The sequence below is a fragment of the Lutjanus erythropterus genome, chromosome 14, assembly GCF_056507025.1.
Source record: "Lutjanus erythropterus isolate fLutEry1 chromosome 14, fLutEry1.hap2, whole genome shotgun sequence".
NCBI lineage: Eukaryota > Metazoa > Chordata > Actinopteri > Lutjaniformes > Lutjanidae > Lutjanus > Lutjanus erythropterus.
In genome coordinates this window covers 1122501-1146296 of record NC_139330.1, presented here as the reverse complement: position 1 = coordinate 1146296, position 23796 = coordinate 1122501, and the positions used below count along the sequence as shown (strand labels likewise).

At 41.6% G+C, this 23796-nt stretch overlaps 1 protein-coding gene across 2 annotated transcripts in view; it reads left to right on the top strand.

The window, feature by feature from the left end:
• LOC146314997 (echinoderm microtubule-associated protein-like 6) overlaps positions 1 to 23796 on the top strand; it is a 93582-nt gene that overhangs the window by 37903 nt on the left and 31883 nt on the right. For both annotated transcript variants that reach the window (XM_084736640.1, XM_084736639.1), the window contains exons 7-29: positions 713 to 786; positions 1461 to 1588; positions 2113 to 2250; positions 2358 to 2499; positions 3493 to 3607; positions 5834 to 6046; positions 6138 to 6305; positions 7053 to 7159; positions 9861 to 9979; positions 10539 to 10725; positions 10843 to 10948; positions 11450 to 11543; positions 11769 to 11869; positions 12460 to 12662; positions 16144 to 16255; positions 17420 to 17547; positions 19601 to 19742; positions 19934 to 20086; positions 20201 to 20332; positions 20779 to 20867; positions 21256 to 21432; positions 21557 to 21791; positions 22388 to 22514. In XM_084736640.1, the coding sequence (XP_084592766.1) occupies positions 713 to 786; positions 1461 to 1588; positions 2113 to 2250; positions 2358 to 2499; positions 3493 to 3607; positions 5834 to 6046; positions 6138 to 6305; positions 7053 to 7159; positions 9861 to 9979; positions 10539 to 10725; positions 10843 to 10948; positions 11450 to 11543; positions 11769 to 11869; positions 12460 to 12662; positions 16144 to 16255; positions 17420 to 17547; positions 19601 to 19742; positions 19934 to 20086; positions 20201 to 20332; positions 20779 to 20867; positions 21256 to 21432; positions 21557 to 21791; positions 22388 to 22514 (3190 nt within the window). The remainder of the gene's footprint in view (positions 1 to 712; positions 787 to 1460; positions 1589 to 2112; positions 2251 to 2357; positions 2500 to 3492; positions 3608 to 5833; positions 6047 to 6137; positions 6306 to 7052; positions 7160 to 9860; positions 9980 to 10538; positions 10726 to 10842; positions 10949 to 11449; positions 11544 to 11768; positions 11870 to 12459; positions 12663 to 16143; positions 16256 to 17419; positions 17548 to 19600; positions 19743 to 19933; positions 20087 to 20200; positions 20333 to 20778; positions 20868 to 21255; positions 21433 to 21556; positions 21792 to 22387; positions 22515 to 23796) is intronic.

The window sequence follows — 23796 nt, the reverse complement described above, 5'->3', positions numbered from 1 at the left end:
CCATGTTTGTGTAAAAAGTTCACAATTTAGCTGCGTTCTAAATCACATACTTTTTCTTTTTACTTTGAATTTCGTGGTACAGACTGGGACAGATGTAGGAGCAAGTATAGTTTAGTTTGATGAACTCATCCTGTTATAAAACTGTTTAAATCTGAGAGGAATGAACCACAGTGAAGTTTGCTGCTCATTAACTGGAGTTAATTAGAGCTGCGGGTCCAATCAGAATCACCTCCTCATCAATAATCATTGATCGGACTCTCCGGTTTTCTGCCATACTCTGTTTTTTTCTTGACTTTCACATCGCAGTTAGATTTGACCTTAACAATACAACAATTATTTCTCCCTCTGCTCTCTTTGTTAGTATTTTCTTCCACCTTCTTCCCATTTCTTCCCTCGTCCTTCTCTTTATCCTTTCTTCACTTTGTGTCCCAACATTTCCTTTCCTCCATTTTTTTCCTTCTTCACCCTTTTCTTTCTTGCCCCTTTTTTCCTCCAGCACACCTTTTTATATTTGCATCTTTTAAATTTCTTCTCCTTCCCCCTCCTCCTCTTTTTTCATCTTTCTTCCTGTCTTATATCCTGAAACCCTTTTTTTTTTATTACTGTTGGCTTTTGTTGCAGCTATTCTGTTGTTCCTCCAGATATTTTGACAGTTTTTTTTTAATGCTGATCTACTCTAATCCTCTTCCTCCTCCTCCTCTTCCTCCTCCAGGTCTGTCTATTCGCAGTGTCTGCTGGCGAGCCGACCGGATCCTGGCGGGAACGCAGGACAGCGAGATCTTTGAGGTGAGAAAGGAAACGAACGGTAGAAAATAGAAACTCAGCCCGTGCTGTTCCTCCCTGCGCAGACGTTTTTAAAAAGAGTTTTATTTTGGTCTGCTGAATGCTGGCTCCTCATTGGCCCACACTGTTTACCTCATTATATCCTGTGATACAAGTTTGGAGGATTGTCAGCTTAACTGCGATACCCAGTCAGTGATGTTCACATTTCATTGACTTAAAAGCACTTTATACATTAAATAAAAACCATATTTAATTCTATGAGCTGAAACCGTTTTTACAGCCGTGACTGAATAAAGCTTCCTAAACAGTTGTTGTTATCAAAAATGTTCAAGGTTCAGGTTTATTGTCGGTTGCAGATTGAAATACCAGCTTCACTCCAAACATGTCAAAAACAGTGACTTGGTCAGTGCCTCTATGCTTCAAACTACAGTTAGAGCCTCATTTAGATGATGTAGAGCACAGGCTCTGGTGTGCATGGTTAGGGTGTGTCCAGCTCCATTTCTGCCAATTAAACGAGATATAATTTGATGAGCGATCGTTAAATCTGCTCACTGGTAGATGCACTTATGTTTCAGCGTCCTCTCCAAATTTTAAATGATGCTTTGAAATGTTAACTATCAAGTTTAGGCTCAGTTTGAAGTCGTGTCTAAGACTTGTATCTGTTTGCATGTGTCCAGGTGATGGTGAGAGATCGGGACAAGCCGCTGCTGATCATGCAGGGGCACAGCGAGGGCGAGCTCTGGGCGCTGGACGTTCACCCCAAGAAACCTCTGGCTGTCACCGGCAGCGACGACCGCTCCGTCAGGTCAGTGTAGGAACATACGCACACTGGGAGCTGCCCAGTACAACCACAGCGTGAGTGGGTGGGGTCACAGGTGTAGCACCTTGCTCATGAGCGTCTTTGCAACAGTTAACGAGTGGGAGGAGCTGATTTTTTATTGTGGTGGTTTCTGCTCGTCTCTGTTTTCTTTCAGTGCTGCAGCAGATTCCTCAGAGACCAATTATATGTTATATAATTATGTAAACACACACAGTCAGCTGAACACTGGTGATGATGGAAACAGCAGCAGCAAAGACAAAGACAAAGAAAGATGCTGACATGGTTGTTGCTGTCTGCTGACTTCATGCATCCTCACTGTGTTTCCCACTCACACACTTTACTTGAGCTGGTTGCCCACGGAGATTAACAACCGCCCAAGGACATGTGGTGACCCTTTTAGCAGTTTTAAGTTCTTAAAAGTTAAGATTATGGGAAAGTTTCCACAGTGGAAAAAGTCTGTAAGTGTGTATCTTATTAAATGTACTTATATCTGATTGTGTGTGTGTCAGGTTGTGGAGTCTGGTGGATCACGCCCTCATCGCTCGCTGTAACATGGAGGAGGCGGTGCGGAGCGTGGCGTTCAGTGTGGACGGGTATCAGCTGGCTTTGGGCATGAAGGACGGATCCTTCACTGTGCTGAGAGTCAGGTAACACACACACACACACATAATCTGACAGAGCACTGAGACAAACAATATTTCAATGTTTGAGCATGACGTTAATCTAACAAAATGTTTTTCTCTGTCTGTCTCAGAGACATGACGGAGGTCGTCCACATCAAAGACAGGAAGGAGGTGATCCATGAGATGAAGTTTTCTCCAGATGGAGCGTACCTCGCTGTCGGCTCCAATGATGGACTTGTGGACATCTACGCAGTCGCCCAGAGATACAAGAAGGTTAGAGAACATGAACGTGTTAAAACTAAAACTAAGTTAGAAAGTTAGAAAACAGCCATCAGGGTCATAAAAATACATCTGACATTGTTGCTGATGCTGAAAAGCTCCTTCGTTAATATGCATCAATAATTTTATTGAGATACTTATTTCTATAATTAACTATAATTAAATTACTAATACTTGACTCCTCACTCTTCTTAACCAGCTGGTTGGGCAGCAAGTCATCGACAACTGCTAGGCTAAAAACAAGGCTTACCTCGTCTGTTGCTGGCCACATTTTGGGTTTTCTCATGACTCAAAACCAACATCCACAAAAAAAATGTTTGGTTTCATCTAAAACTCAAGCATCTGCAGATTAATGCTACACCCAATATGTTAATGATCCACTAAAGTTAGACACCATACCAGCTGAATTAATCCAACGTTCTTGTTATATTCACCACCATCTTGACTTTATAAAGGAGGTACGACTGAGCGAGATTCAGCTCATCAGAGGGAGGGGTTTCATTTTGTATGTTTCAACTAAATGTTCGAGGTAAGTAACAAAATGTTTCAAGTAAATGTTTAAACGGAGACGTCTGGACCTCCATCATCTCATTTAGTTTTTCCACATTAGGTTTATACAGTTAGATCAGGGGTTCCAGAGCAGCATGCAGTTCTTTTGCCCGTCTGCAGGGATTCTTCATTGTGAAAATGTGTTACCTATTCACAAAAAATTATTTAAAAAATTATTTAATATTTTATTAACTAAAATGTGCATCTTAGCCTATGTTTATGGCTCGGTGCCTTTTCCTCAAAATTTTGTTGGTGGTTAGTCTTAAGTCTCCCTAGGCTAGATTTTTATTTTACACCATTCTGTTTTTCTTAAAAAAAAAAAAAAAAAGACTATATACCATGCAAAAAATAAAACTTTGCAAATCTTGCATTGCAGTAGGTGCTTCACCATCTGTTACCTTGCATCTGACCTCTGCTAGTCTGTCTGTCTGTCTGCAGGTGGGAGAGTGCAGCAAATCCACCAGTTTCATCACACACCTGGACTGGTCTCTGGACAGCAAAATCCTGCAGACCAACGACGGAGCTGGAGAACGTCTCTTCTACAGAATGCCCAGTGAGTCTCTACCTTCATGTCTTCAGCCTAAAATTCCTTAAAGTTTAAGGAATTTTCTAGAATAAAGAGCTGTTTGTCTGTATTATCTGGAAATGATATGCACCAACCTTTAAATATACAACCCAGTATTAGTTAAAATATACTGAAGAAAAGTTGTAATTTTCTGAGGATGAAGTCTCAGTTTAAAGAAAATACATCACATGAAGGGAAAATTATAATATTTCAAGACGAAGTTGTAATTTTTCCTTCTTGGAAATATTAAAAAAAATCAAGAGAGTTGTCAGAGTCAACCTGAAAAATGTCCCCTTTTAGATTCCAAGTGCCCTGTTGGAGAGTGTGTGCTAAGATACAGTATTAGACACACACACACACACACACACACACACAGAGTCAGATTCATACATGATTCAAACTGAATCTACTTGTATTTATTCAATGTACGTGTCAGAAAAAAAGAGGACACACAGGACTGACAACATGTGAGATGTTTTAAAAGTTAAGGTCATTTTCAACCCTGGCTGCTGATACTTGTTGTTGTTACCATGGTAACAGGACGTGCAGTTAAAACACTGCCTTATTGTAATCTGGAGGCAGCCATCACCGTCTTTGTTGTTTTAATAAAGAGGTCACTCGATAAGTGACCTTTTTCCATCATGCAACAAGCGTCTGATTTCACGCTGCACACACTGCCAGCAGTTTTCAACACAACAGCAGGACACAAAGGAGCTGCGATGTAGCTTGGAAGTGTGCAGCCTGTCGCCTGCAGCTCTTCGTCTACCAGCTCTCTGTGGCTGCTGCTGACTGTTCCATCTCTCCCTGACTGGTTTACAACTTCTACACTGGCAAAGCATCACTGACACTACTGAACATTGTCTTGTTTTGTGGAGAGATTTTTGATGAATGATAAGATGAGCATGAACAGGAAACAGTGAGCCTGATATCAGTAGTCATGCTTCCATCAAGGAATTTTTCTGTGCATTTCGAAGTGTTGCATGAGAAAAAGTTGATATAAACTGCAAAACTTCCTCAATTTCACCCAAAACGTTTTATGCTCGCCAGAAAGAGGTTTTTGCTTTTTTCAAAAATGAGTTAATGCGCTTCGTGGGAGATGGAAACACTTTTCTGAACAAGTTCTAAACTTTTAACTCACATGACTGATCAGCTGTTTCGACTCTGAGAGGAGACGAAGAAGAGGAACAACAACAACAACAAGGACAAGAACAAGATGAAGTAAAACAAGAACAGGAACAAGATGAACAAGAAGAAGATGAACAAGATCAAGTTGAACAAAAACGAGGACAAGAACAAGAAAAAGACGAACAAGAACAAGTTTGTTGCCCAAATAAAAGAACCAGTAAAGATCTCTCTCCTTTTTTCTTCTTCTGCTGTTGTTTCTTCCTCTACTCTGTCTATTCAAACAGCCTTTACTGCAGACTTCTGACAAAACTTTAGGTGGTGAAGTTTATTCACTCCTAACCGGTTGATGGAAAAGCACCTAATTTTCTTTTTTGTTTTGTTTTGCAACATTTCAAAAATTTCACTTCAAATTCACTTGACACTCAGATAGAAACAGAGTAACTGGGATTAAATGATGTGATGTTTTCTCCTGTGAATCCCTCGTCCATATGAAGACAGTTTTAATCCTGCACAATAATGTTGGACTCCATCACTAACAATTAACTGCTTTGTGAAGAATGTCAAAATGTATGTATGAAACAGCTATTTCAGATAAAATTCAGACCATAAATATTATAAAAACAGGGTCTGGATGTCATGCAAATCCACACAATTTTTACTTTCAGGACAGAAACGGTAAAGAAAAACAGTCAGAATGAAGGTTAAAAGAAAGGATCATGCCATGAAACATTTCTTTAGATTGCAGAGCAAACTGAAAACACACACACACACACACACACACACACACACTGCAGACTGCAGGAGTGTGTATGAGATGCTGATGTAACGAACTGTTCACAAGATTTCACACATAAAACTTTCACCAAGAGAAAGCAGCTCTGCAACAAGAGATTTCAGCATAGAAGATTAAAATCTACAGCGTCCACGCTTTTTCTTTTCTCGCTTCTGCCTGTGATTATTATTGATAAAAATAGGCAAATAAGCTGTTTGTTATCATCAGGATCTAGAGAGATAAACTGGTGCACGTTAGTACATGAGAAGATATCTGCAGAACACTCTCACAGTGTTTTCCTCCTCTTCCTCCTGCAGTGGGGAAGCCGGTCGTCAGTAAAGAGGAGGTGAAAGGTCAGTGCTGGGCATCCTGGAGCGGCGTCCTCGGCTCAGAGGTCAGCGGCATCTGGCCCAAATACTCAAATCTTACAGAGATCAACGCTGTGGATGCAAATCACGCCGCTGCCGTTCTCGTTACCGGAGACGACCTCGGCCTCGTTAAGCTCTACCGCTTCCCCTGTCTGAGGAAAGGTCTCTATCCGTCTTTCCTTCTTCTGTCTTTTGTACTTTCCTCCCTCTGTTTTGTTGTTAAACATGAGTTGTGTGTTTTTTTTCTTCTAAGGAGCAAAATTCAAGAAGTATATCGGTCACTCTGCCCATGTGACCAACGTCCGCTGGTCACATGACCTGCAGTGGGTGCTGACCACAGGTGGGGCTGACCACGCCCTCTTCCAGTGGAGGTTTCTACCGGAGTCGGTCATGAATGGAGGACTGGACGTCAACATACAAGGTAGAGGAAGCAGGAGATTCTCTAATTGGGTTCAGGTTTTCTTGAGAACTCTCCTGAGCTACTGGAACGGGGTTTCTGAGGTCCTCCAGCTCCAGTGGAGCGATCACTAATAGGGATGTGAATTTTCCTTAAAGTGGTTCCAGGTTTTCGTGCATAGGCTGTAGAGGTCAATGTGAGAGCTTCTAGTATCTTTATCTTGAATTTTTTAGCTTTAGGCCAGAGATTTTCTTGCTTTTTAAACACATATTTGCATAAGCACTGCTGTAATTTCTGAGGACGAACTCAACCAACGGTCCAAACAGACAAAGGAAACGTGAGGCTGTTCTGTTATTTGTCTTTTCCCTCTTGAGTTCGTGCTGGAACCAAAAACTAGCAGAGTTTCTGTGGTAACCAAAGTAGGCGTGTCATATTTTACAGGTTGTTGTGCATTTTGCAACTTCTTCTGTTGATGACATCCTTGATTACATGATTGATTGCTGACAGTATTGCAGAGGTTCATGATGTGGTTTAATAAATATGTTAAAACAAAGATTAGCTAACTATCCATCAAATTCAACCATTACATCACAGAAAATGTTGTGTGCACAACTGCAGTAGGTACAGGGTGTCTAAGATCAACTGATCAGTAACTCTGCAATATAATAAAGGTTTTAAATAAATGTAACAAGTGTTTCTCCATTTAACAAATTAGCAGTTTAGATAGCTGAGTTAAAAGAACACGTCTGTCTCTCTGTGTCCTCTCTGCAGACAGCCACGGGGACTCCAACAGCGAGGAGTCGGACAGCGACGTGTCGGATGTCCCGGAGCTCGACTCCGACATTGAGCAGGAAACACAGATCAACTACGACAGACAGGTACGACCTGCACATCTGTTGGGACTGTCTGGGTCGTTTCCATGGTGATCCACCATCCCTGAGCCAGATGTGAAACCGTGAGCTGCTGCAGAGCTGTTTCAGCGAGCACCGAGTGAATGTTTTTACTGCTGAGTGTGTTTTCATGGAGGCTCCACTGTTTCAGCCCCTCGTTCATATTCCCATCAGCCACAGCGCCGCAGGGCTCGGTGTGGTTGCCATGGCAATCCAAAAACACGTCTTATCTGCAATGCCAGACGCTGCCTGGCAGACATCGCTTTAACTACCGTTTGTCGGGCGCCACCAGTGTCACAACAATGTGCTGTTTGTAGATAGAGCTCAAAGTGTGTGTGTGTGTGTGTGTGTGTGTGTGTGTGTGTGTGTGACAGACAGACAGACTGCATGTTTAGATTTACCAGAAGCTAAAGTGTAATTGGAAAGAGCCGGAAAACAGATTTTTATTGTTGTATTTCATTATCCCTCCTTCCCTCTTCCCTCCTTTTTTTTTTTTTTGCCTATTTTCCTCTCTGTCCTTTCTCCCAACCTTCTCCCCTTCAGTTTAGTTTCTTTTCTTCTTAGCAGCATGCTTCTACTTTCCACCATTTATATCCAGACTGAGATTCTTCAACAATCATTTAATGGGAAGAAACTACGGCACTCCGTCTTCTGGTAAAAGTCTTTGAGCACAGAGTGTCGCAGCTCCAGGTCTTCAATCAGAAACCTGATGTCTTATTATTTCACCAGAAGAAAAAGTGCCTCAGCTTTTCCCCCATGTTTGTCTGCATAACTTTACACAAAAGAGTTTTTGGATCTTGTTGTCTTTTTGTACTTTTTACCTGCCGCACTAAAGAGCACCTGCAGAGTTAGCATGAAATCTGCTGCAGATATTCATGGTCTATTGCAAAACTAACTAATGACAATTAATTAATCAATTATGAACAGTTTCCCCGAAACCCCAAATCCTGTCCTGTTTGATCCAAAAATGAATCATTCTATTAATAGATAATAGCAGGAATTAATGATTAAAATATATAAAAAGTGTGACCAATCTTAGCTGCTGAAAAGAAGTTTAAAATGACAGTAAAGACCTGCCACCTGTGTTCATCTTCATAATATTTCTAACAAATTCTCAGAGTTGGAGCCTGATGTTACTTCAAATTATTCACTAGTCTGGTTGTTTCAACATTGAAGTATGAGTGAATGTTGTAAAAATCTAACTGAGGTGAAACCTTAAATGTTTGAGTCAACTGAGCTCAGGAATAGTTTTTGTGTCCAGTGAAATATTAGCTGATATAATCACTTTCTGAAGTAAACATTACTACTGCTGCTCTAGAAACAATATGTATTTATTTGTAATAATCTTCTGAATGTATTCTTTTCTGAATTTAAAGTTGCAGTTGCAGACAGGAGCCATGTAGCTGCTGATAAAATGAATAAAATGAAGTGAATTTTAAAATGATTGCAATTAGACATTTCTTAAAAATCCTTCAGCCCTATAGATAAACATACGGTGAAGAGAAAACAGGGAGTGTAGATTTCAGTCTCATTGCAGTGGTCTGTAACTCACAGCGTTGATCCACCATGACGCTCCAGAAATCTGCAGTTTTGTAGATGGAGAGCAGCGTGAAAGTGGAGCGCTGCCAGTCCCAAACCTCCTGGGAGCAAAGTCGCTCCCTGTGAAACTCTCAGACGGCTGAAACACGCCAACTCACCCTCAACAGAATAATTTGCATGAAAAATGAGCAGGCGTATTCTCTCTGCTGAGGGCGAAAACACTGCAGAGTGTGTTCAGTTTCATTCTTCTAACCAGTGAAGTGAAGCAGAGGAATGTGTGGACAGTCGATGTCACAACGTCAGCTTGATTGTGTTGTGATGAAAGGATTTCAGGAGGTGATGTAGCATTTCATTTTCCTGATGTAAAGAAATTTCAAAGTGAAGATGATCAATGAGCAAAAGGCAATCTCTGCCTGCGCTGCAGTAAAATTTCATTCAGTGAGACGTTTTGAGATTTTGTGATGTCAAAAATGATTAATAGTACATTATTCACTCCTCATCCTTCTATTTGGGGGGATAATCGGGCTCTAAGTTTTGGAACTACAATTCACACAATGCTTTGAGGTGTTTAAACTACAAGTTTGATACAGTTTGAGCTCTGTTCTTTAAGCCTGTATTTGTACATTTAAAAGTGTGCTGAATGAGATATTATCAGCTCCTGTTTGCAGTGTAACCATGAATCTACAGACATCTGTCACTGGATCACTGTGAAACTGATCAAAACTTATAAACGTGGTTATTCTCAGGTTATTCTCAGTCCGTATATTTATTCATGATGGGCAACAGAGATAATAATATCATCTGGAAGTTCACGTGATGTGGAATCTAAAAATGTATGTATCATGTCTGTGTGAGTTTTGATGCAAATTGCAGCAGTCAAAGAGTTATAATCACTGACATAATGACCTCCGAGTCGAGTGAGTGAACACCTGCCTCTCACCTGATGCAGCCCCTCAGGAGGCACCTCACAGTCTGAATTTTGACTTTTACACAAGAAATCTAATAATCTAGTTGAGAAGTCGTTTTTCTTCATTTGTCAGTCAGTCAAATCTGATTGGACTAACAAAATTCTGAGTTGGATACAGCCCTAGAAGTTTCAAACCCTGTAAGTTTTACTGAAAGGAAACTCATTAGTTTTTGTGTTTTTCAGGTGTATAAGGAGGACCTGCCTCAGCTGCGACAGCAGAGCAGAGAGAAGAAACAGCAGGTCGGATCTCTGAAGAGACAGAAAGGACCAGACCAAGGCCTCCGGCTGCAGTTTGTGCACGGGTAACATGTCTGTCAGTGTGTGTGTGTGTGAGAGAGAGAGAGAGTGTGTGTGTGTGTGTTCATTCCCTAAGTTAAGAATGCCAAGGCCCAATTTGAAGTCATCTGCAGCCCTGCCAAACCTTTAATCACTGTGTTACACTTGTTAAACTAGGTCAGACAGCTGAGGACGGACAAAACAAGACATTTGAGGACGTCATCTTGGGATTTGGGAGACACTGATCAACATTTTTCACCGTTTTCTGACATTTTATTAGCAAAAATAATCAAGCAATCAACTGACAATGAAATGAATCATTAGTTGCAGCCCAATATTAACCAGAAGTATTTTATGGTAATTTCAAACATAAAATTGCAACTTGTATTTATTTTTCATGACCTCTTAAGACCCACTTGCAGGGACTTTCCACACGTTTGGAATCACTGATGTAAAATACTGAAGTAAAAAATACAATAAAAGGAGATTTTTAAGTAGAAGTACCTCAAAACTGTAGAGTTTCTGAGGAAATGTCTGGGTTACATTGCAGGTGACTGCTCTGTTATTTTATGTCTGTGTGTGCAGGTACCGTGGTTACGACTGCAGGAACAACCTGTTCTACACTCAGGGTGGGGAGGTGTTGTATCACGTGGCGGCGGTGGGCGTGGTCTATAACCGGCAGCTGCACAGCCAGCGCTTCTACCTCGGCCACGACGACGACATCCTGAGCCTCAGCATCCACCCGCTGAAGGACTACGCTGCTACAGGACAGGTGCACACACACACACACACACACACACACACACACACACACACACACACACACACACACACACACAGATACTGAATACTTGAAAGGTGGACTGAGGAGCATCTGATGTGTGTGCAGGTTGGGAGGGACGCAGCCATCCATGTGTGGGACATCCAGACTCTGAAGTGTCTCTCTTTGCTGAAAGGTTTCCACCAGAGAGGGGTGTGTGCTCTGGACTTCTCAGGTATCCTGTGTGTGTGTGGACATATCTGTCTTTAAAGGGATAGTTCGCTCAAAAAAAGAGACATAGATTTCCCTCAGGAGGTGGTGGAGACCAAAAACAGAGCTAAAAGAGAGCGACTCTCAACGAGTCCTCATGAAAAATCATGTTCCTCCATAAGTTTTGCATGTAGAAATAAGCAACTCTTTGCAAACAAGTTCAACATATCAAATTAAAAGGTGATGTTGAGTTAAAACGGGCAATTTAGAAAGTCAAGACTGCGTTTAATAGTTAGGTTAGATACTGTACTTGTTGGTTCTGCTTGAGCTGATTCAACACACACAGTCAAACTCTCAAAAAAAAAAAATCACAGAGCTAACCACACCTGGTCCTCCAGCTGGAGGTTTCCCTCTGTGGCCTGTTAAAAGTGGCTGCTTTCTGCAGTGTGAAAAAAGGTAAAAAAAAAAAAAAAAAAAAACCTCCCGATGTGTTCTCTCTCTTTCTCTCTCTGTGTTCCTGCTGCAGCTGATGGAAAGAGTCTGGTGTCAGTGGGAGTCGATGACGGACATTCGATCGTTGTCTGGGACTGGAAGAGAGGAGAGAAACTCGCTGCTGCCAGGTACTGTAAAAAAAAAAAAAAATACTACTGTGAGGTCAATACACTGTAAAAAAAAAAACAGTTAGACCTGACTTGTACTTGTCTGCAGCTCGTACTGTAACTGTTTGTTCTAATAGATCCACTTTGGTTGCTCCTACTACTTATAACTGGTACTTTTACTCGTACTCGAAGTGTTTATCCTGCTTCCCTGCTCCATATAACCTACTTGTGCCTCTTTCCTTGCAGAGGTCATAAGGAGAAGATATTTGTGGTGAAGTGTAATCCCATGCTGATGGACAAACTGGTCACTGTGGGAATCAAACACATCCAGTTCTGGCAGCATGCAGGTAAAACTTTAACTTCAGCTTCAGTCTAATGTAGATCCACTCCTGCAGAGTTAGAAAATACAGAATTATCTTCACACTGGTTAATAGTTTTTGTGTGCTTCTTATAAAAGAGGATGGATGAACATTAGCAGTTTTGCAGTAAAGACATTTTGAGGCTTAGGGATGTAATTCCTCTTTCCTCATATATAATTTGCTGCTTATTATATTCTGCTGCTGTACTTGTCATTTGTGTCGTGTTTAATTCAATATTCTGACTATGAAGTCATTTACACTCTGTTGTCCTTTGCTGACCTTTTGCAGCTGCGTCAGAAAGAGACAGAAAGACTGTCCCAGAAGAGACAATTAAATCTTTAAAATGAATATAAGTAGTGTCTAATATTTGTGAAGTTTTGTGATCTTTAGGTCAGAGGTTTTCACTCTGGGATCTGTGAAGGAGAAACATTTCATTTAGTGTCTTAATGCTGCAATTTGCATCAAACTCCACAAGTCTGAACACGCAGACATGATTCATTATCTCTTATTTCATGAGGGGGGGTGAAAACTTAAACTTAAGTTCTGTCTGATTGTGTACTTCTCTGTCTGTCCTCCAGGTGGCGGTCTGACCTTCAGGCGCGGTGTGTTCAGGACCGTCGGCCGGCCGGAGACCATGATGTCGGTGTGTTACGGCCGCAGCGAGGGGCTGGTGTTCTCCGGTGCCGCCACTGGAGACGTTTACATCTGGAAGGAACCGCTGCTGCTGAAAACAGTCAAAGCTCATGATGGACCCGTGTTCGCCATGTTCTCCCTCGACAAGGTGAGGAGGACAGGTGTGTGTGTGTGTGTGTGTGTGTGTGTGTGTGTGTGTGTGTGTGTGTGATGCTTTTTTTTTTAAAGATGGGAGATTAAAATGTTTGGATCCTTCAGGTCTAGTTGGAAACATCTTTAAACATGATGTTGGAGATGTATACTGGTGCTTGTTGGTGCATTCATGGACTTGTGAGAAGGTTGGACATCTGATATCTTTCTCACTTATTGATTCCAAATATGGCACAAAAATTGTCTTTCTGCTAAAATTAATCCAATCAAAGCAAACATACTGCTGGAAAGAAACATTCATTAATGCACAGATTGAATCTTCACAAGATTTATTGATTAGGCCTGTTGTGTTTGTCGTTAAAAAAGTTTGTCCCCTGAGAAAAAAGTTTGGGAAACACTGTTCCACTGCCATAGCATTGGAGAAAAGAATATGTATTTTTGATTTGGGGCTGAACTGTCCCTTTAAAAAGAGAACCTCTCATTGAAAGTGCTCATTTTTAACACTGTGTCCTGGTTCAAGCACCTACGTGTCAAAAGCAAGACAAAGTTTCCCAGAGTGGTTAAACTGGGCCAGTTGCAGTGCAGTTACACAAAAACCTAACTGGCCTGTCAGCAAAGCAGCCCAACTGTTATTTTATTTAATGTTTATATGTATTTGTAAAGGGACAAGTGTGTAGCATAAATCATCACCACACACCACAGCATTTATAGTCCTTATCCAGGTGTTTAAAATACAAAAGACACCAGAAATGATACAAAACACAAAAAACAAGAAAATACAGACAGAACAAAACAACTATAATACATAAAATAGCACCATAGAATAAGAAGTATGTCTACATGACTGATTCCTCTTCAGAAACTGTGTAATTTTAAAGTGTCTGAATCAGGATCCGTTTGAGTTCAGCAGGTAAAGAATTCCACATTTATTCCACAGACAAAAAAAACAGTTTGTACAAATGAGGATTTATGTTGGGGAACCTTACAGTTCCCTCTGGATGTTCCACGTGTTACTGAGCCTGAAGCTGTGAGTGGAACCACCTGAGGAACCTGATGATGTAGGAACTTATGGATGAGTTTAAGATTGTGAGATTGATGAAATGAATGGAGGCAGCAGCGGATCAACAGCTCCTGTGTTCTGTGAGCTGAAATGACTGATTCTGTTTCGGGGAGTTTGGTTGGTTTGTCTTATAGAACAGTGGTTCTTCTGTGTGCAGACTCACTGGGAGATTTTACTGAGCAAGTTCTCTCATGATTCTAGGGTTATCTTTACAAAATAAAGCCTCAGTTGTTTTTTCACTTCTGGATTTATCTCAAACTTCTGGTCGTTACTCAGAGCTCAGGGACGCTGATGGAGGAGGACACAAACAACGACATGAGTCACCCTCCATCATTATTCAAATCTGAAGTGAATGAATATCAGACTGATATCAGCTGTGTGTGTGTGTGTGTGTGTGTGTGTGTGTGTGTGTGTGTGTGTGTTGACTCACTGCAGTGCTCAGAGGGAAACAGGTTTTGATTAAACAGTGTGAATGATTCTCCAGACGATCCTCCTCCTACTAATGATCCCTTTACATTCTGTCAGCTCAGTGTGTGTGTGTGTGTGTGTGTGTGTGTGTGTGTGTGTGTGTGTGTGTGTGTGTGTGTGTGTGTTTGAACCCTCTCTACTCTTGTACGATGTCGTCTTAGTGCCTCAAATCTAAGAGTAGGAGTGAACAGACGTGTCGTATATTTACATGTTTTTTGCTGTCAGCGTTTCTTCTTCCATCTGCTTCCCCTCTCTCCTCTTCCTCCTCTCTCCTCCTCTTCCTCCCTCCCTCTCTTCTTCTCTCTGTTCATTGTTTTAACTCCCTCTCTTCACGACTCTCTCTGTCTCTTTATGTAACAGGATTTACAGACAGACGAGCCAACAGACAGGAGAGTCTGGATTTACCAGAAACTCCTTTAAAGCCACAAAAAATCGTTCTTTGTTGTTTCCTCTTCAACATGATTTCATCCCACAATTTGTCACTTATTCTTCACTTTTTTCCAGAATAACTTGATCCTCCTTCCTGCTTTTATGATCACAGCATCTGTATCTACGAATGCTGCAATACATCTGGTTTAACATACTAATTAATATGTAAATTAAATCCTTTTCCTCAACATATATATACAGATTATTGTCTCATCTTTTCCAACCTTGAGGCCTCAAACATTTTTGAGTTTCAGAGACTTTCTTACCTGCATTCTGGAAAACTGCAACGTCAATGTTATGTTCAATATTTTCATTTTAAAACTTTAAATTCTCAGGAAATAATACAGAATAATTCCTCTCTCTGGAGTGAGCCTGCATGAATCTCTGGAACAAACTAATATTTATCATTTTCTTTCATTCTTCATTTTTTGCCCCTGCCCTGAAAGGAAAAGTGATATGGCAGATCGTGCAAAAGGCATGCCCCCTTTCCTTTAAATTTGTCCCTAAAGGAAGAGTTTCTTCTCCCCTTCATGCTGACTGAAAGTCACTGTTTTCCTGTGAAATTCCAGCAGAGTTTTGTGGACTGAAAAACTAAACCTGACCCTCAGTCAGCAGATAATGACTGAATTTTCATTTTTGAGTGAACTATCCCTTTAAGAAACGTGAATCCTTTCCAGAAAGTCTGGTTTGGTGCAGCTTGGTGGCATCAAGGTCGACTTTTAGAGTCGTATGAAACAGTGGTGTGAAACTTTGTCATAACTCAGGAGAAATCCAGGAGAACTGAGATCCTGGGAGGAAACGGAGAGAAGTCGATGAAAAATGATTCTTCTGGGCAAATCAGAAGTTTTCTCTGGATCATATCTCCCAGTAAACTCCTGAAATTTTAAAGAAATTACTTTTTTTAATTTTAAAAATCGTCATTCAGTCAACACACATTTGAGTTTTAACAAGGATGTTATAGATTCTTGAGCGTCTCTGCACATCTGAACAACACCAGAGCATTTCGCTTTCAAACCAGCTCAGAGCCTCGTTTCCCAAAAGCATCATAAGACTGAAATAAAGCTAAAATGCCACGTTATGAGGAGCTGTATTTTGTCATAAGATATCTTTATTATCATCAGCGTTCAGGGAGTGATGGGAATGTTTTGTGACTCTGAGAGATAAAACAGTAAAGAAAAAAAACTCTTTCCAGCAGAACATCGACTCTGTGAGAATCCTCAGAGGAAACATCAGACAGATCTGAAGATCTGAGTGGGAGGACGTGAGAGAAGCAACCTGTCAGGAGAGGATGACAAGACTGAAGGATGACAGCAACAGCTCTGACAGGGGAAGGAAAGAAGGAGGAAAGGAAGGATGGAGGGAGGGAGAAGGCAGATCTGACAGTGAAGGAAGGGAAAGATCAGGTGTCAAGATGGCTGACATCTTTCTGCTTCGTCCTGTCAGAGCAGACATCTGTACTCGACGCTTATTAAAGTATCAGTAACTCAGTGAAATCAATAAATGAAATGAAATTTCTTTTCAGGGATTTGTGACGGGCGGGAAGGACGGCGTGGTGGAGCTGTGGGACGACATGTTCGACCGCTGCCTGAAGACGTACGCCATCAAGAGAGCAGCGCTGTCCCCGGGCTCTAAAGGTGCACACAGCTATCAGAACTACATGTCTAACCTGAGCCTAACATAAGCCCAACCTTAATCTAACCTCAGCCTAACCTCAGCCTAACCTTGGGCCTGTGCTGCAATGCAGGTTCAACATACCCAGTGTCAGTCAAAGATAAGGAAGATAAGACATCAGCGAGGCGGAGTTTGCAGCATCTGACCAATCACAAACGTGGCAGCGGGGCAGCATATTTTACAAATGATAATTATAATATTAGACAAATAGTGAAGACGTAGGCGATCATATCCATCATAATCCAGACTGAAAGAAGCACAGCTGCAGCTGACAGATGCAGAAAGGACAGCTGACCAAAAAAAAAACCTACAAAATGAATCAAAAATTAAAAGCAGTTAAATGTGTGAATTAATAGTCTTCAGATTAATGTGATGCGTGGATGTATTGTTATGATGTGAGACAGTTTCAGCCTCATTGTTTCAGCCGCAGCCTCGGCACTGTCAAACTGATTTGAGAGAAAAAACTTGTTTTCTTTGTATGGACACGTGCATTTAAGATAAGGCACCAGTCAGTCAGTATAAAACAGACTTGAGAGCAAATAAAACATAAATATAAAAACATAATTCAATGCAGCATGCTTACTTTCATCCATTTTTTTTAAGTTCAACAAGTACAAAGTCAGTCAGTCTGTTGGAGGATGAAGTCGTTTATAAAAGCAGAATCCTCCTCTCTTCCTCATGATCTGTGCACTCAGCTCAACAGGATATTACTGATGCTCAGCGCTGTTTAATATACGTTTTCCAAGAGAACTGATTGATCAGCAGGCGTTTGCTCCTGCTAAGTAGCGTCGGGGGGGAAACTTGTTTGGGTGGAATATTTGCACGTGGGAAGGTGAGGCCTCTCATTAAATCCAGACAAAGGAAAAAGTAACAGCTACTAGATGCTTACAAGCCATTTTCAGTATGCAGGCTGTTGTTTCCTGTAGTTATGGGGACTTTTGACACTGGTCATCTCTCTTTGGCGCTGGCACTTTAAAAGCGCCAATCGAAGGAAGTAACATGTGACTGCTCTGATCCATAGCAGAGATGTTCTGGTAACAGTGGTTTGATTTTTCTCCTTCTAGTTCTGTAGTTCTGACCTGTGTGTGTGTGTGTGTGTGTGTGTGTGTGTGTGTGTGTGTGTGCAGGCCTGCTGCTGGAGGACAACCCGTCCATCAGGGCGATCACTCTGGGTCACGGTCACATCTTGGTGGGAACCAAAAATGGAGAAGTTCTAGAGATCGACAAGACCGGACCAATGACCCTGCTGGTGCAGGTATGACTGGAGTGTGTGTGTGTGTGTGTGTGTGTGTGTGTGTGTGTGTGTGTGTGTGTGTGTGTGTGTGTGTGTGTGTGTGTGTGTGTGTGTGTGTGTGTGTTCTGGGGAGGTCGTTACATTCAGGTAACCACAGCAACAGTGCAGATGCTTCAGGCGATGTTAGCAGCAGTTTACTTCCTGGTGAAACTGACAAACACATTTTTAACATGGAAGGAAGATTTTAACATTCAGACTCCATTTCTGTTTAAAATGACTGATTTTTATTCTGCACTAAAAATACTAAAAGCCTTCTCACAACATTCTTAGTTGAGTAAGTAAGAAGTAAGTAAGAATATGTGAGAAACATAATGAATTCCTGTGGTGCTGCAGAGACGTCCTGACCTACAAATCTTATTCTCCAGATGTAAGACAACATGTTTGTTTGGTTCAGACTCCAACAAATGTTACATAATCATAATTTCATGGGGAGTGTTTTCAGTCCCAGTATATATCAGAATAATCACAGTGTGATTTTTAACTCACATCTGCAATAATGACTTGAATCCACAATAACTCACTGTGCAATACATACAAAACTGTTATTACACTGATATATATGATTATGGCTTGATGCACATTTTTGTATATAATTCTTAAACCCATTCTCATATTTTTATTCATCTTATATTTCCTACATATTGCAGTTACATATTTCTATATTGCTGTTACATACTATAGATGAGACACATGGACCTGTACTCTTCTCAGTTATTATTGTCATTGTTATATAATCTCGCTCTATATTGTACATAATAATTCTCTGTGCTTATACATGTATATATATATATATGTATTATTCTTGAATGGCAGCACCTGCAACATCAATAACAAATAAAGTATCTCTGATTGTCATGATGCAGATGGACGCAGTAGAATCCTGCAGCCTGTTATAACCTGAAAGATAAATATGAGGCTAAGAGGTGCTGCTGTGACATGGAGAAAAATGCTGTTAAAATAGTATCACGCATCAGAATGTAAATATTAGTCACTGTCCCAGCAGATATTTAATCCAGGACTAACAGAGGTGCAGCGTGAATCATTTAGCTCTGAGTTTAGGTTCAACTGTGAACAACGTGTGAAAAGATGCTCCGTTATCCAGGGTTCAACTCCTGGTCCAGTGCTGAGATCATACTGAGTGAAAAGTCCAATATGTTCACATCTTAATCAAATTTATCAATTACATGAGGATTTTTTGACCGTGTGTGTGTGTGTGTGTGTGTGTGTGTCAGGTATTTTTAAATGTCTGGTAGTCTGGTACGGCACCTGTTGCCATGGTGAGGAGAGCTGACTGCTGCAGATCGATCAGCAGTTTCACACACACACACACACACACACACACACACACACACACACACACAGATCAGATCAAGTCTCCACACTTTTCAGTCTAGCTGTACATTTAGAGTGCGTGTGTGTGTGTGTGTGTGTGTGTGTGTGTGTGTGTGTGTGTGTGTGTGTGTGTGTGTGTGTGTGTGTGTGTCGTGTTCATGAATGTGTCTTAAGGGCGTAGGTTCAGTTTCAGAAATGGAGAAAAATAAGAAATGTTATTTAAACCTCTGGGGTTTTAATGCACTAATGACATATTTGGTTTCACAGACCTCAGACTTCACGACAGATAATATAGATAATAAATATAGATGATAAATATGATATATTTTCATCTTTACTATTAAAATCTCTGGGTTTTACTGTCTTACTGAATCTATGGTTGATGCTCAATTCTTGCATTTTCAGCAGTGTGGGTTTACTTCCACAGTTTGTGACCCACTGAATACGCATGCAGTGGCCCCGCCCACTCAGCCCAGAGACTTTAAATCATTTTTCTCAGCTCAAGGAAAGTTTTACAAAAATAAAACCTCCATGGATCATAGAAAGACCAACTCTGTAAGGCACTGCCGCTCATTTTATTACACACTGCTGTGAGCTCAAGGTGATACTTCTTCTAATTGATTTACGTGTGTGTGTGTGTGTGTGTGTGTGTGTGTGTGTGTGTGTGTGTGTGTGTGTGCAGGGTCATATGGAGGGTGAGGTTTGGGGTCTGGCCCCTCACCCCCTCCTCCCCGTCTGTGCCACCGTCAGCGATGATAAAACCCTGCGGCTGTGGGAGACGTCAGCCAATCACCGCATGGTGGCCGTCCGCAAACTGAAGAGAGGTCAGATAAAGGAGCAGACCGCCAACTTTACATCTTTTTGTCCATAAAACTAGTAATTCTTTTTATATTTGACATCCCGGTTTATTCTAGATTGATTTCTGTGGAGAATGAACTGGCAACGACTTGAAACTGGTTAACCTGTTAACTAAGGAGGTAACCAGTAGTTGTGTGTGTGTGTGTGTGTTCTGCAGGCGGTCGCTGCTGTGCCTTCTCTCCTGATGGGAAGGCGTTGGCGGTCGGTCTGAGCGATGGTGGCGTGCTGGTGGTGAACGCTGACACGCTGGAAGATCTGCTGAGCTTCCATCACCGCCGTGACGCCATCTCTGACGTTCGCTTCACGCCAGGTACACACACATACACACACGCATTAACACAAACTGTGTGACTGTGTTGTTGCATTAACATAAATCTACTCATCCTCACTTTTTCCCGCCGTAATCTCATGCTCACCATCCCAGACTCTGGAAAATTCCTGGCGGTGGCGTCACATGACAGCTTCGTGGACATCTACAACGTGCTGAGCAGTAAGAGGGTGGGAATCTGTAAAGGAGCGTCCAGTTACATCACACACATCGACTGGGACGCTCGAGGTAACTCACTGTTCTCTCTCTTCACTGATCACAGTCTGTTTCTCTGAGCTCACCTTCAATCTCACTTCAACACCTGGATAGGATTTATGACATCACAAGTAGTTTGGAGCCAATCATGAGCCAGTATGAAACTCACACAAGTGTGTTATGAAAATTCAAATCCTCCAGGAAACATGTTTTATCCAGCTGTTAAACTTTTGAAATGTAAATAATTTACACACTGAAGGATTTTCACATGAGGGAGAAGGAGGAAAAGTTATTTTATTAATAATCAGAGGAAGTGAGACTGTCCATTTTTTGTAGAACAGCGACCTCTGTGGCCACGAGTGACAATTACAGGTTAATAGAAAATGCAAACATGTAGAGTGAAGGTCTGAGGAACTAAGTGAGGACTTCATGAAGTTCATTTGTTATTTTTTTCTTCATTATGTGTGTGTTTATTACAGGTAAACTGCTGCAGGTGAACACAGGAGCCAAAGAGCAACTTTTCTTTGAAGCCCCGAGAGGAAAAAGACAAACCATCAGAAACTCTGAGGTCAGTGTGTGTGTGTGTGTGTGTGTGTGTGTGTGTGTGTGTATTATTTAGATTAGACAATAGTTGCTGAAAACATGTGAAAAGACAGAGAACTTTGTAGGACAGTCAGTTACTGCTCACTTCATAAAATAAAATAAAACCATCCTGTTAGAAACTGACAGGAAGTTGATTCTCCAGTGAGTTGTTCGGTCACCGCCCTCCGGCTCTGGTGGCTCAGATATGTCTGGACATGTCCAATAAAGCCGCTTGACAGTGTGTCCATGTTTCAGGTTGTTGTGGTGTTTGACACTGAGACAGTGGAGTGGACATGTCCCCAGAGAAACTTGCTCATTTCCTCACGATGATGAAGGTGTGTGATTGTGTGTAACGTGTTATCGTGCGTGTGCAGCTGGAGCGTCTCGATTGGTCCAGCTGGACGTGTGTTCTGGGTTCAAGCTGTGAGGGAATCTGGCCAACGCACAGTGACATCACCGACGTCAACGCCGCGACACTCACCAGAGACCGTGCGCTGCTCGCCACCGGAGACGACTTCGGCTTCCTCAAACTGTTCAGCTACCCTGTCCGAGTACGACAGACAGTCACTGGTTAATCTGAAGTCACATTTGGATGCAGGACTTTTACTTGTACTTCAGTATTTTTTCACAGTTGTAATACCTGAAATACTTGTTTCCTCCTCCTCCTCCCTGCAGGGTCAGTACGCTCGATTCAAGCGTTACGTGGGCCACAGCGCCCAGGTGACCAATGTTCGCTGGGCTCAGGACGACTCCACCCTGCTGACGGTGGGCGGGGCCGACACCGCCCTGATGATCTGGGCGAGGGAGCGAGGAGGCGCGGTCAGTGGAGAGGGGGAGGGGCCTTTGTGTCGAGACAACCGACCGCCTGTGGACAGCGAGGAATCGGACGACGACATCGAGGAGGACGGAGGTGGGTGTGTCCAGGTTTCTATTAGAGCTGCTTTTAAAGATGTTTCTGTTTTTAAATTCTGTGAATATATCCTGTTATAAATCACCGCTTCCCTTTCACAAACACAACTGGACATGTGATTTATAGACTCCTGAAGAGTTCTGCACGGGCCAGAAACCAAGACTTGAGTCTGGCCCGTACCCCTGAGTTCACCTGCTGCTACTTGGAGACTGTCCATCCGTAACATTTGTTTCAGAAACTTCCCGAAAACTTCTCTAAAATGTTGTAATGTATGTTAATGATGAAATGGGACACTAGTGGTCAAGATGAGATGACAGGAGCAAAGAAGGCGGTCAGATGATGTCATCACTGAGTGAGAAGATCCACAGAGGGAAGCATCCGGGTGGATTGATGGGTCAACAACTGCAATCGCTGTTAGTTTCCTGTTTGAAACTGACAGTTAAAGTTACGTGACGACCATCATTCTCTGCTCTTCGTGTTCATTATTGTAACCTGATCCTAAACAAAGTACTTACTTTAACTCAAGCCTGGAGCTCAGGCCTGAAATTTAATTCATGATTGCGTGTGTGTGTGTTTGTGTGTTTGTGTGTGCGAAGGCTACGACAGTGACGTCGCGCGGGAGAAGGCGGTGGATTACACCACCAAGATGTACGCCGTCAGTCTCAGAGAGATGAGAGGAACCAAACCTCACCAACAGCTGAAGGAGCTGTCTGCTGAGGAGAGGTATGCACACACACACACACACACACACACACACACACACACACACACACACACACATACACACACACACCATCACCATAACAACAGATTGTTTTAAACAGTCGGATTAATGATCAGATTTGTTAACCCAGTTTGAGTCCAGAGTTTAAAGCTGCACCAAACAGTTTTGAACGTTGCTGCCCCCCAGTGGCAGCGACAGGTGTGACACTGAGACCTCAAACTGCACAGTAACTACAGTTACATGGACAATATTTCTTCATCCTGATTGAAATCATTCTGATTAGAGTTTGCAACTGTTTAGATGAGCAATAAATGAAATGAGTCTGTAAGATTTTTGTTTACAGTCCCCAAAGCATTAATTAGAATATAACTTTTTTGACTTGAAGCTTCTAATCTGCTGCAAACATGACAGCAATCAATTAAAATCAAAGTTATTGTAAATTTGACATATGACTTGTTAACAAAGCAATAATTATTTGAATGAAATTTCAGCTTTTATATGTGGTTTACCAGCTAGAGCCTCTCACAACGAAAAAGTCTTTTGGGTGAAAATGATTGTGGCTACAATCAAACAAACCAGTCGATATAATGATGCAGATAAATAAATATATTAGCTAACCTGTTATGTAAGTCTTTATAATTTATGTTATGCATCAACTAATAAGAGACAGTCACAGATTTTTGAATTGAATGTGGCTTGTTAGTTCATTTCATCAAATGTTACGTGCACAGACAGAATATAACTAAGCTACTGACTTCAGTTCACCTGAGAACGGTGCAGAAACACACTGATACACATGAATAACAACGAGTCTCAAATACTGAAGAACAGGAAAGGTTGCTGCGTATGAAGAAGCCATAGGGCAGATTATTTTTCCAAACTTTTAAGCTTGTGCACACTGTACAGTTGTTCTTGGTGCAGCTTTAAACTTAGTAAAACTTCACAATTTACAGTTCAAAGCTTTACAAAAGTGTGTGTTGCTGTTGTTGACAATGAGTGCAACAAAACTTTAATTTAAATGCTTTTGTGACTTTATGAGACGCCAACTGTTTTTGCTGAGCTGAAACTTTTATCTAATTTTTATTAGTAGTTTCATTTTATGCTCAGTGTGTGGCATCAGTGGTCAGAGTGTGTTAGTGTGTGTGTTTGTTTGTGTGCCCCTTTAATCTTGGATTGGTGTGTGTGTCTTTACTGTACCTGTGTGTTTGTTTCAATGAAAAGGATTTTGCGTCTCGTGCATGCACAGGCTTCTGCATGATGAGTGAATCTTGTTTTGTTGGT